The following is a 14,110-nucleotide window of genomic DNA, read 5'->3' on the forward strand; positions in this document are numbered from 1 at the left end:
AAAACCAGGGATTTTTTTGGTAAAAATCTGCTTAAACTGAAAACGAAGGGGCTTAAGTGTCTGTAAAATGATATTATTCCAACACTGAAAAGTAGATATTAAAAATCAAGCACCAGTCTGATGGGGGACAAAGCATTTAAAGAAAACAAGCCTTTATTTAAAACTCTGTTATGGCCATATTCTGCTAACCCTACTCAGGTTGAGTAGTAATGCCTCACTCCACGAGTGGTCCCATTGAAATGAAAGGAACTAACTGCACAGTAAGGGTAGCAGAAAATGGCCCTCTAGTGTTCTATATTTATGATCTCCAGGAGGAAATTCCATAGCTACATCTTTGTTCTGACTGGTTTAAGTATTGCTATGAGGCTTACTATCAAAACAAATGTCAGTTCCATTGCAGGGTTAATAACAAGCCTTTACAAGAATTCAGCTCTCCAGCATTATACATACACTGAAGTTTAAAAAGAGCTGATCTTTTATCTGTGCATGGGGATCTGAAAAACTACTCAATCCCAGAGACAATTCTTGACTCAGATTATGGTATCAAAAATTGTATCATGACTTTAAGGAACAATCCTAGTACCATATCATCTCCTGCTTTTTCTTCAGAAGGGATCAAAGCAAGGTTTAGAGTGAGCTGAACTGGGACTTAGCCATAAACAACAGATCGTTGTGGTGGGTGAGAGGTATTGGGATATTATGCAGCACTAATGGGTCACTAAGATCTAATGAAACACTATTGTGTGGCACATCCATGGGTACTGTCTGCCTCCCATTCATATCCCTAATGGTGGCTGTGGGGATCAGCCAGGCCTTGGGCTCTCTGCTACTCCATGCTACACCCAGCTGGCTATGGCCCCCAAAGGCCATTCACCAGATAGGAGTTGGTGGAGCACAGTGGTCATGCCCCTTCCCATCTGGCAATACTTCTCTCATGCCCCCCTACCCTTGGGGCCAGAAGAGGATGGTGTAGGATCAGATTACAACAGTTCCATGCCTCCCAGACATCCCCTTACATCAGATGAATCCCCAGTTGGGGAGATCTGCTGGCTTTCTGCCCCCTTTGTCTAATACAAGGAACACAAAGGGGCTGAAGATTGAGTCATAAAGGCCACAGGATTTTGTGCTTAATTTCACCTTCCTGTGGCTGCTTGTTGTGTTTTTTTTTGGTGTGTTTTTTTTTTTTTTTGAGGGGGTGGTGGTGGTGGCTTGTTTTAGCTCCCACCTAGCAACACCTTTCCATAGCACTCTATGGTTAGCATTGGGAAACAGCTAATCTCTTTTCAGTTCAGTAATTGTGATTTAGGCACATTCATTCTCTCCCACATATTTTATGACATTACAAGGCATTAGTGAGAACCAAGCTGTCACACAGCTATTTCTAATACACAGACTCTACAAACAGTCCTGCATCACACACAGTAATTAGTTTCTGGCAATTGGTTTTACTGTTAGAGCCAACAAACAGTGAGTGGGAAGCTGTTTCCATTTAATTCTTGATCAGTGTAAGAAATTCCTCTCTGGTTTTTGGATCTTCTCGCAAGACTCCGAGCATGGTGCTGGTGACAGTCCTGCTGTTCATTTTCTGAACCCCTCGCATAACCATGCACATGTGCCTACAAGGTAATTAGTTAAATAGCCAACCTTAGTTTAATATGTTAATAACCTGCACACTGGGATAACTGGATCTAATTACCATTATGATAATCAGCAATATACTGTGTGACAAGTAGTGCCTTTGATTAATTAAAGCATGTCCAAATATTATTGGGAGCCACCAGTTCACTCAGAACTATTGATAGGAGAATCATTCTTGAATTCTATTTTCTTTAAATGTTGTAGTATTTCAAAACAACATTTAGTGAGGGGGGTTGTTTGTTTACAACCATACTTAGTGACTGAAGTTGAAATAAATGAATAAATATTGATAGGAAGCTTAAGCAGATCGTGTTTGAACTATTCTGTCTACGTTCACCAATTTTGCCCTGCAGAACAGCACAAACCAGGCCAATAAAGGTATGTGTACCCTGTAATTAAACACTCATGGCCAGCCTGTATGAGCTGACTAGGCTCATGGGACTAGGGCTACGGAGCTCTAAAATTGCAGTGTAGATGTTCAGGCTTGGGGACCCCATGAGGAGGGAGGGTCCCAGAGCTTGTGCTCCAGTCCAAGCCCAAATGTCTACTCTGCCATTAAATAGCCCCTTAGCCCAAGCCCCTCAAGCCCGAGTCAGCTGACATGGGCCAGTCACAGGTGTTTAACTGCAGGGTAGACATATTCTAAATGTATTGGTGCCAGATGTGACTGGTCCACATGTTAGAATACATTTGGACAATTTTTGGGGTAAGCCTGAAAAAACTACTAAGACTTGTACCAATTTGAGCACACAAAGTGACACACAGTGGAATATGTGCCAAAATCTGTATACCCCACTTTTAGTCACTTTCACTTTACATTGTCACTTCAAGCTAAGTTACCCATACATACCCTGCAGCATTTGTTGGAGTGTGTGAGAAAGGATGATGTTGACAGAGGTCACCATTTCTGATAAGCTAGTATCTGAAGTACTGTAATATTTCTCTATACGTAGAAGTTATCTATCCAGGTACTTAAATGGCCCCATCATCGTGGCATCTGAATACCTCACAGTTATTAGTGAAGGCATCCTGATGTGCCCAGTGAAGAGCAGTGATATCAGGATCCTCATTTTACAGATGGGGAACTGAGCTAGAGAGATTAAATGACTTGTCTAAGGTCCTACAGGAAGTCTGTGGTAGGAACTGAAACGCAACTCTCCCAAGTCTGTTTAGGTAACAATGACATTTCAGATAGTGTGGTAACTGTTCTTAGAGGTTGACTTTAATGGGACTAACAATAATGAATTACTTACGATGCTTCTACAATCACAGCCACTCCGGCAGGTTTCAGAGCCTCAGTAATTGCTAGAGCGATCTGTCTGGTAAGCCGCTCTTGAACTGGAAAGAGAACAGTATGATTTTTCTATATGTAATTGCCACTCTTGGTACTCCTTGCAAATTCTTAAAGAAAATACATTCCTAATGTGCTCTAAATACAGTCCATCAAATTCTCCCACTAGCTAACTAAAATAAAATGAGCCCCTATGCTAGAAATGGTTTTTTAAATTATTTTTTCAATGTGAATTTAGTGCTTGTAAAAAGTGCTGGAATGACAGCTTTGGAGCCCTGAAATCTGTTCTTTATCCAGTGAGCAAATATTTATCCACCTTGATTGCCCGCAGGATTTTTAATAGTTAACAAAACCGCCCTCACTCCCTGTGAAACACATTATCCAAAGTCAGTTTTCCGCACACTGCAGAGACTGCTGTCCTCCTTGGCTACCTATCAGAGGTGGCCTATGCGCTGAGTACACTTCCTCATTCTTTCAGAAAACGGGGCCCCAACACATTTCCTATTTCATATGCATAACTTCCCCACTATACCGACCCAGCTGTTGAATTGTAAACACTAAGGTTCTGGACTTAGGAATATACGCCTCAAGCTTCCAATAAAGTCAATATACTGTTGACGTGTAGGATCAGGCTGCTTTAGTTTGATGTTTTCTGCTTGGTCCCTTGACAGCTTTAACAAATATGCCACACTGATTATGGTCCCAGTTCAGGAGAGTACTTAGGCCTATGCCTTACTTTAAATACATTTACTTCAACAGAACTAGTGCCATAATTAAAATTAGGCATACACTTAAGTACTTTCTTCAGTTGGGCATCATCTAGCTGAAATATAGTTCAGCAGAACAGAGAGATATTGTAGAAAGGATACACACCTTGCAGTCTTCGACTAAAGATTTCAACAATTCTGGGGGGGGAAAATGTAAGAATAATAAATATTTCCTCCTGATTTAAACACAAAATTTCAGTTGAGCTTAATAGACTTTCTGGGTATCACAGGTGTTAAAGTAGGATGTTATCTTGGCTATTTAGAAGGCTAAATATAATGTAGTATAAGTGATTTTACATTACAGTATGTAATGTGATTTACATATAGCTGATATTCAGTCCATTTTAGAATACCTTATATATTGAGTATTAATATATTCTACTCTGTACCACTTATTTTAACCAAAGTACCTTATAAATGGATTTAGAATCCCTTATAGAAATCATATTTTTTTAAAAAAATTAAGTACTGCCTCAAAAAGATCTTATTTAACCACATTATAATCTATTTTCAATCTGTGGATTATCAGCCTTTGTGTCACATTTGTAAAGCAGCTCTGATCAATCATTAACATGCTGGTGCTCAGAATGCAGAAGACACGATCATAGATTATAACAGGGCTACTACTAGACACTTAATTATAGTCTGCCTATTGACATCAGAACTTTTAAGATGTATAGGCCATCAACTTTTACTTAACAAACTCAGCCTGTTAAGTAGAAAAGTGAATTTCATTTATAAAAAATGTTCCTATACAAAAAGAGGCAGATATCTGAAAACTGCAGGCAACCCTGATATATGCTAACAAAACAAATAAATTAAACCCAAAAGCTAAGGCGGCACCACTTGCAGCAGCTGCCAATAAACATAAAACTGCCAGCCATTGGTTCCTAGCTGAACTATTCACACAAATCCTTAGCCAGGGTTAAGCCCCTCCTTCCTGAGAAGCAATGCCGAAGCACTGCAGCATGCCCACAAGGCTGTTTCAGTCCAAAGTGGAGAGGCAGTGCCAAAACTGACAGCCCCTCAAAGAGAACGTTCTCCCACTAGCCCCCTTCTATTAGCGGTGATGAGGAGTGCTCTGTATGCACAGATTGAGGGGTCTCAGTGGTTGGGGGGCATTACAAATTCAGCACAATTATGGGATAAAAGGCTTATATCAGCCACAAACGCTTATGCAGTTTCTCTTATGGTAAGTTATCCTTAAGAATCACAGCGAGGAAATCCAAATTTTCTATTGAGAAGGGTCCTTCTCAGCTCACCTTCATAATCCTGGTTATTGGCTTACATGAACAGTGGAAAATCCTGCCCCCTGGAGTGAGAGGGGACCCCACACCACTGTGAAAGGCAGATCAGAATGCCATACAGGAGTTCCACATCCCTCTGCACGCTTCAGCAGCTCCACAGTAGACTCCATGCACTCCAGTGTGCAGGGCAAGTGGGAACAGGGGATCTGCTACTGCAGAGCCACCAGCCCAAAGGAACCCCAGGGCTTACTGCAGCCCTAAAGCTTCAGTAGTGCCTCTGGAGCAATAACTTTGTTGCTATCCTACATCTCAGGGGAAGTATTCCTGTCCCTTTCTCTCTGCAGAGCATCCCAGTACATGGCATCCTCACTTGGGCTGTGCACTGAGAACAGGATTTGGCCTTTACACCTTCACTATAGCATTGCATAGATGCACTTACCTTGCAAGCTTGCTTAGTCCAACCACTTTCTTTACAGGTAAGTATCCAATATGTACCTGCAAATATGAACAGGAGTCTAAGTGCTGAATGATTACTACACACCTGATTCTGCAGGAAAGTTGAAGGTCTGAATAAACTCAGGGCTCTGAGGTGCAATGTACAATGCACAGTCATGACTGTGTCTGTGAGGAGCCCTAGCTTAGTCAATGGGTCTCCACATTCATAGCAGTCTGCCCACTCCAGTGGAAATTGCAGGATCAGGGCTCCCAGAACCTAAACCTGCCGGCTTCAGGCCTGATCTTTCCTCTAGTGATGTCAATGGGAGTTTCAGTGCTGCTTTTAATGGGAGCAGGACTGGATCCTTAATGCAAAGTGCCCTGTGATGTACCATGCACCAGTAGTAGATGGAAAAGGTGCATATGTATAGATCAGTGGCTCTCAAACTTTTTTACTGGTGACCCCTTTCACATAGCAAGCCTCTGAGTGTGACCCCCCCTTATAAATTAAAACACTTTTTATATATTTAACACCATTATAAATGCTGGAGGCAAAGTGGGGGTTGAGGTTGACAGCTTGCAACCCCCTGAGGGGTCCCGACCCCCAGTTTGAGAACCCCTGGTATAGATGCTGTGTAGCTTATGGGCATATGTAGAGCAAGTAGATTTATTGGTAAGGAAGAAGACAGTCGTTCATGTTGTTGTACATTCCAAACAGTTTGAGCTCTCAAGAATTATCAGTCTTCATGGAAAAAGTGTTGGAGAGAGGCACGAGAAGGGAAAGCAGCAAGTAGGAGAGGAGGTTTATTGAGAGAGAGTGAAGCAGGAGAAAGGAAAGGAAAGAAGGAGATTGCTTTTTCTCCTGTAACAATGTGGAAGGGAGGAAGATGGAGCTGGGAAGTGGCAGGAGTAAGATATATGGAACTATTTATTTATTTAATCTTCATTCTAGCAGGCCCCTGCATTGGGAGCTTTGGTTGTACAACGATTGCCAGTTTGGGATGCTGAGTGCAATCACTTTTAAGGAGTTTAAGTTGTGTTTGGAAGAGACTTCAGGAAAAATTTCCCTGTGCATACTCAGACAAGCTTAATCCCATATATCTATGCAGGCAATGCCCCCCCTCACAAATCAGCTTCAGTGGATATTTAGTGTGTAAGGGGCAGGAATCCTAGTTTTCCATGATTAAAAAAATCCAAAATTCTCCGATTTAAAAAAACATAAAAATCTGTGTTTTTCCACAATTAAAATGAAATGCTGCACTTTAGTTTCCCTAGCTACAATATATATAGGTATCAGCTGAACACGTTTTACTGATATATTTACAATTTTAAAGCAAGTTCCAAGCCTACCAGCGCCATCAATCATTATAATAAAATCATCCAGTCACAGTGTATTGTTTCTTTATTGTTGTTGATGGCCCTGCTGTTTCAACCTCTTCTTTTCATTGTTTGTTTAGTGCTTTCCATGTGTTCTACAATTGTCTGCCTTTGAACATAATCTACAGCCTTGCTGCATACAGTACAGAACAGCACATCACCATGAACGTGAAATTTGTCCTTGCCAAACTTAGTGACACGGGCTTTAGGGGTGATTTTTAAAGCTTTTTGGCATTTTTTCATACGTTTAATTACTCACAGCTGGAGGCTGAAGTGAACTCAATAATAATGGGGGATTTCAACTATCCCCATATTGATTAGGTACATGTCACCTCAGGACGGGATGCAGAGATAAAGTTTCTTGACACCTTAAATGACTGCTTCTTGGAGCAGCTAATCCTGGGACCTACAAGAGGAGAGGAAATTCTTGATTTAGTCCCAAGTAGAGCTCAGCAGCTGGTCCGAAAGGTGAATATAGCTAGACTTCCTGGTAATGGGATCATAATAAAATTAAATTTAACATCCCCATGGTGGGGAAAAACAGAAATTAAAAGGTACAATGCCAAACGTGAAATCCCTGCAAGCTGCATGGAAACTTTTTAAAGACACCATAATAGAGGCTCAACTTATATGTATACCCCAAATTAAAAAAACATAGTAAGAGAACCAAAAGTGCCACTGTGGCTAAAAAACAAAAGTAAAAGAAGCGGTGAGAGACAAAAAGGCATCCTTTAAAAAGTGGAAGTTAAATCCTAGTGAGGAAAATAGAAAGGAGCATACACTGGCAAATGAAGTGTAAAAATATAATGAGGAAGGCCAAAAAAGAATTTGAAGAACAGCTAGCCAAAGACTCAAGAAGTAATAGCAATTTTTTTGTTAAGTACATCAGAAGCAGGAAACCTGCTAAACAACCAGTGGGGCCACTGGACGATCAAGATGCTAAAGGAACATTCAAGGATGATCAGGCCATTGCAGAGAAACTAAATGACTTCTTTGCATCAGTCTTCACGGCTGAGGATGTGAGGGAGATTCCCTAACCTGAGCCATTCTTTTTAGGTGACAAATCTGAAGAACTATCCCAGATTGAGGTGTCATTAGAGGAAGTTTTGGAACAAACTGATAAACTAAACAGTAATAGGCAACAAAGAGTCCTGTGGCACCTTATAGACTAACAGATATATTGGAGCATAAGCTTTCATGGGTGAATACCCACTTCGTCAGATGCATGACAGTAAACAGTAATAAGTCACCAGGACCAGATGGTATTCACCCAAGAGTTCGGAAGGAACTCAAATGTGAAATTGCAGAACTACTAACTGTAGTTTGTAACCTATCATTTAAATGAGCTTCTGTACCAAATGACTGGAGGATAGCTAATGTGATGCCAATTTTTTAAAAGGGCTCCAGAGGTGATCCCTGCAATCGCAGGCTGGTAAGCCTGACTTCGGTACCGGGCAAACTGGCTGAAACTATAGTAAAGAACAAAATTGCCATAGAGACATAGATTAACATAATTCATTGGGGAAGAGTCAACATGGTTTTTGTAAAGAGAAATAATGCCTCACCAATCTACTAGAATTCTTTGCGTGTTGACCCTCTCATGTGGGCAAAGAGCATCCAGTGGACATAGTGTACTTAGATTTTCAGAAAGCCTTTGACAAGGTCCCTCACCAAAGGCTCTTGAGCAAAGTAAGCTGTCATGGGATAAGAGGGAAGGTCCTCTTATGGATTGGTAACTGGTTAAAAGATAGGAGACAAATGGTAGGAATAAATGGTCAGTTTTCAGAATGGAGAGAGGTAAATAGTACTGTCCCTCAGGGATCTGTACTGGGACAAATCCTATTCAACATATTCATAAATGATCTGGAAAAAGGGGGTAAACAGTGAGGTGGCAAAATTTGCAGCTGATATAAAACTATTCACGATAGTTAAGTCCCAGGCAGACTGGGAAGAGCTACAAAAGTATCTCTCAAAACTAGGTGACTGGGCAAGAAAATGGCAGATGAAATTCAATGTTGATAAATGCAAAGTAATGCACATTGGAAAACATAATCCCAACTATATATATAAAATGAGGGGGTCTAAATTAGCTGTTACAACTCAAGAAAGATCTTGGAATCATTGTGGATAGTTCTCTGAGAACATCCACTCAATGTGCAGCAACAGTCAAAAAAGCAAACAGAATGTTGGGAATCATTAAGAAAGGGATAGATAATAAGACAGAAAATATCATATTGCCTCTATATAAATCCATGGTACTCCCACATTTTGAATACTGCATGCAGATGTGGTCGCCCCATCTCAAAAAAGATATATTGGAATTGGAAAAGGTTCAGAAAAGGGCAACAAAAATCATTAGGAGTATGGAACGGCTTCCATATGAGGAGAGATCAATAAGACTGGTACTTTTCACCTTGGAAAAGAGACGACGGGGGTGGGGTGTGTGAATATAATAGAGGTCTATAAAATCATGACTGGTGTAGAGAAAGTAAATAAAGAAGTGTTATTTACTCCTTCTCATAACACAAGAACTAGGAGTCACCAAATGAAATTAACAGGCGGCAGGAAGGAAATATTTTTTCACACAACTCTCAGTCAACCTGTTGTGAAGGCCAAGACTATAATAGGGTTCAAAAAAAGGAAGTAGGTAAGTTCAGGGAGGATAGGTCCATCAATGGCTATTAGCCAGGATGGGAAGGCATGGTGTCCCTTGCCTGTTTGCCAAAAGCTGGGAATGGGCGACGGGATGGATCACTTGATGATTATCTGTTCTGTTCATTCCCTCTGGGGCACCTGGAATTGGCCACAGTCAGAAGACAGAATAGTGGGCTAAATTGACCTTTGGTCTGACCCAGTATGGCCGTTCTTATGTTAAATTTGAGATGCATTAAAATATGAACCCCTTTATGCCGCTGAGTAACTTATATGCGCCAGAAGCAGTTTATTGGAGATGTTTAGCTATGTAGATTTAAAATGCATTCAAAAATCAACCACAAGAGGGGCAGGTTACATGCACTGAAAAAGTGAAACTGCTACTTTCAGTAAAATTTAGTTAATAGTTAATACATTTTTAGTTTTCCACAAAATGTAAAAACTAAAGATTCTCTGTAAAAATGCATATTCCATGTTTTTCTGCAACAAATGGATTTCTAGGATCCCTGCTAAGGAGCCTCTCCAAGGGTAATCAATTTCCTATGACCATATTGTAGAAAATATGGCTCTTCTTTCCTGACGCTAATATGCTTCATACTGCAGATGCAGTTAGTCCACAAAATAAATCCTCTACTTATCACCTCAAAATGCCCACATCATAGTTGGCATGTTTTAAAACTCTTCCTAAGAATGACTATTCTGGATTCTACAGGACTACACTGGCTATGAGGAACAACCCACACCTTTTCAAAACACATTTTATTTCCTTTTATTCTGTAGAACACCCAAGACCTCTGAATGACAAATATTTGCTATAAGCCAGATGGATAACTACCTTGCCAAAGAAGGGTACCAAGTGGTGCTCACAAAGGGAAAACATATCAATATCCTTAACGATCACCATTTCATTATGGTCTTCATCAAAGATTGCATCATTGAGTATATCTGAAAGGACAAGATGAGCAGTTAATGAAAGATTCTACACAGGATTCTATCCTAAATAGCGTTATGCATGTACTGCAATTGATACATACTTTCCTAAGCACAAAACAAAATCTGATGTGAGAGAGAAAAGCACAACCCCAAACCTTTTAAAAATAGTTTTAATATGGACATATTCTTAGCTGAAATGCAATGGTTGTATAGAACTGAAAGCATATTTAAAAAAATCAGTTCTAAGTACAGGTGGAATCCTACACTCAACTCGCACACCCCATCTTACATGCATATAAGTAACTTTATACACAGGTGTCATCCAGTGGGCTTCAGCCCTGCCAAGCAGTGCTAAACTTCTTTTTATGCAGTTCTTACTTTTTGGGGCCTACTGAATGGTCCCAGCTCCCAGTCACAGGCAGGGTGAAGGGAGCACTGATCACAGCGCATGCCTATAAATAGAAAGAGGACAGCACCCACTGTTTAGGTGTATATGAGCTTATTTCCTAATAAACTAGTATAGAATGTTATCTGTTTGGAGAAGATGAGTCCCTAGTACACAAATTCTTTATCAAATCTGTACTTCAGAAGCTGCAAAGCCTTATTTGTTTATGTTCATTTGAAAGAGAAGTCTAAACACTGAAGATGAGAAAAAATTGTCATCACAGAGACCAGCTCCTATTGTGGATATTAAGATACAGAATAGAGAACCAGAAAAATACAAAATGGGGGAAAATGTAACTAATATACATGTCAACAGTGGAAAAAGAAAAGTTTAGGATAAAAATCCCTGAAAGGTAAAACTGCAATTGATTCTTACTCCTGGATATAAGTGTTTGCATAACTTCACTTCTGCGAATAGTAACATTAAACTTATTTGCACACCCCCAAAAAATGTTTGCAGGCACAGGGCCTTATTTTACAAAATTAAGGTAATAAAGATACTATTTAAGTTTAAATTTTATTAGTATACCTCCAGGAATAATTCATACACAACCATCGAGCCTGCTGCCACTTGCCTTCCCCCTCCCTCTTTTTTAACTGATGCTCAAGCTGAAATTCTTGTTTCCTGTTATTTGTATGGCACTAGTGCAAAGGAGCCCCAGTCCTGGACCAGGACCCCATTGTGCCAGGCGCGGTACAAACATAGCACAAAGTGGCAAATTAGTATTCTATGAGTAATATACCTGATTCTGCTCAGATTCATTTATTTGAAAACGACTTCCCCCATCTTCCTCCCCCCCCCCCCCAATGCCACTTATACATATGAACACCATCCTGAAGCTGGAGAGTAAAATGGAGAAAATTCCCTGTTTTTAATTCCCACATTTCACTGATAGGATATTTCATACAGTCAAGTTTATGAGACTGGGAAGGGTTTTGAAGGTTTACAGAGGTGAAGGCAGTTAAATGCAAGAACTGAAACCCACAGAGCACCTTCCAGGAATGTGAGAATCTGCCCCCTTAATGAAGTGAAAAATGAAGTGTGATTATAGCGCCAGGATATCAGAGAGATAAGGTGGGTGAGGTAATATCTTTCATTGCACAGGTGCCAACTTTTTTCTGCACCAGTGGGTGCTCGCGCCCCCGGCCACGGCCCCGCCCCAACTCCACTCCTGCCCCAAAGTCCCTGCCCTAACTCTGCCCCTCCCTGCCCCTATTCGACCCCTCCCCCGCCTCTTCCCCCAAGCACACCATGTTCCCCTTCCTCCCCCCTCCCTCCCAGGCTTGCCGCGCAAAACAGCTGTTTCACGGCGCATGCTCTGGGAGGGAGGGGGGAGAAACAGGACACGGCGGCGTGCTCAGGGGAGGAGGCGGAGCAGAGGCGGAGGTGAGCTGGGGTAGGGGGGCGGGGCAGGAAGCAGCCAGTGGGTGCAGAGCACCCACCAATTTTTCCCCATGGGTGCTCCAGCCCCGGAGCACCCACGGAGTCAGTGCCTATGTTTCATTGGACCCACTTCTCTTGGTGAGAGAAACAAGCTTTGGAGCTTACACAGAGCTCTTCTTCAGGTCTGGGAAACTTATTCACAGTGTCAGCTAAATACAAGGTGGAAGAGATTGTTTAGGATAATTAGTTAAAATGTATTTCAAGGGGCCAGTCAAGGTGAAGTGGTCCATTAACCCTCCAGTTGAGGGAAGCACCTGGGGGAGGAAGGTGTTATTAGTGGGTTACAGATTGTTGTAATAAGCCATAAATCCAGTGTCTCTAGTCCCTGACTTTTAGTGCCTAGCAGAGTTATGAATTTAAGCTGCCAGGCTCCTTTTTTGAAAGTGTTGTGCAGGTTTCCTTTGAGGATGAGGACTGAGGGATCAGATATAGACACGCTGGATCTGTGGCTTATTACAACAATCTGTAACCCACTACTCTCCCCCCGCCCCAGCTGCCTTTTCCCCTCCCTTTCCCCCCTATGACTGGAGGGATGTTAATAGGCCACTTCACCTTGAATGATCTGTTCCACCTTGTGCTTAGCTCTGACCCACTGAGTCAGTTTCCCAGGCATGAAGGAGCGCTTGGTGTAGTTGAAAAGCTGGTCTCTCTCACCATCAGCCCTGGGTCCAATACAAGCTATACCCCCAGGCCCCTTGTGTCTGGAGGAGGGGTGGAAGACAATGAAGCAGTAGCTGGGAGGAGAGGCTCCAGCTGAGGGACTTTGGTCTCCATGAGCAGGGAGGCAGAGACCAGGGGCGCTTGCACTTTCCCCTCCATAGAACCATAGAAGATCAGGGTTGGAAGCGACCTCAGGAGGTCATCTAGTCCAACCCCCACAACCTTCACAGGCAGGCGTCGGCAAAGCGCATCCCCGCGGCCAGCAGGACTCACCCTCGATGGTTTCTTGGTAGCCTTTCGTGAGAAACTGCATGGCTTTGGCAGCCCTCCTGGGCGTCTGGAGCAGCCCCTGCCTGGCAGGGTTCTCGCCCAGCCCCTCCAGGATGCTCAGGTAGGCGTCCTCCAAGGCAGGCAGCTCGCCGCCCTCGGCCGCCTCCTCCCGGCTGCGCTTCTCCGGGCGATACTGCACCAGGGCCCGGCGCATCTCGGCCGACAACAGCTCGCTGTGGCCATTGCAGCAGGGGCGCGGCATGGCCCCGCCGTGGGGGCGCGGCAGCTCCTCGCCGGCCGCTTGGCACTCCATGCTGCGGGGCAGGCCGCGGGGAGGCGCCGTGCGGTGCCTGGGGCTGCGGGCCTCTATTTATCCCCGCTGCCTCTCCACGGATATTTCCCCCGCTCAGCAGGAGACGTCCTCGGGGCTGTCAGCTGGGCAGGCTCCTCTGAGCGGCCATTGTCCCCGGCTGCCCCTGTGCCCGGCGGGCAGAGCCCATCTGACCTGCCGGCAGTAATCAGAGGACACGGGTGCTAGTCACGCTCCACGCTCCTAATGCGCCTGCTTTCCAGGGCCCCAGGACCGTAACCCAGCCGTGAACTGGTACATATCCGCCCTGGTCCTTCCCTCCCGCTTGGGGGTGCTTTCCTGGGGCGCTGCTGGCCCCTCTTCCTGGCCGAGGGGGCAGCAAAGCAGGAGGATAAAGCTGGTTCCTTATCCCCAGCTCCTGATTTGTGGTTCCCAAGTCCTTATTGCACGGTCCAAACTAGTTACAATACATCAGCATGGGATCTTATACAATCACATTCCATCACATTTCTGTGGTAAAAATTTAAATGACAGCCAATTCGGTATTCATTCAGTAATCAAGGAGTTGGGGTGTGTCTGACTGTAAGTATAATGTATCATTCAGGTCACCCCAAATGACCCCTTCCCCACAACCATCAGATT

The 14,110-nt window shown here is 43.2% G+C and overlaps 1 protein-coding gene across 1 annotated transcript; it reads right to left on the reverse strand.

Annotated features, from left to right (window-relative positions):
• Positions 1–1,489: 1,489 nt before the first annotated feature.
• Positions 1,490–13,471, reverse strand: LOC135876462 (GTP cyclohydrolase 1-like). Its single transcript, XM_065401679.1, has 6 exons — positions 13,162–13,471; positions 10,243–10,352; positions 5,383–5,438; positions 3,803–3,834; positions 2,892–2,976; positions 1,490–1,616 (listed from the first exon to the last, which is right to left on the reverse strand). The coding sequence occupies exons 1-6, from the start codon at positions 13,469–13,471 to the stop codon at positions 1,490–1,492; spliced, it is 720 nt and encodes a 239-aa protein (XP_065257751.1).
• Positions 13,472–14,110: the final 639 nt, after the last annotated feature.

This window comes from Emys orbicularis, chromosome 3 (genome assembly GCF_028017835.1).
Source record: "Emys orbicularis isolate rEmyOrb1 chromosome 3, rEmyOrb1.hap1, whole genome shotgun sequence".
Lineage (NCBI taxonomy): Eukaryota > Metazoa > Chordata > Testudines > Emydidae > Emys > Emys orbicularis.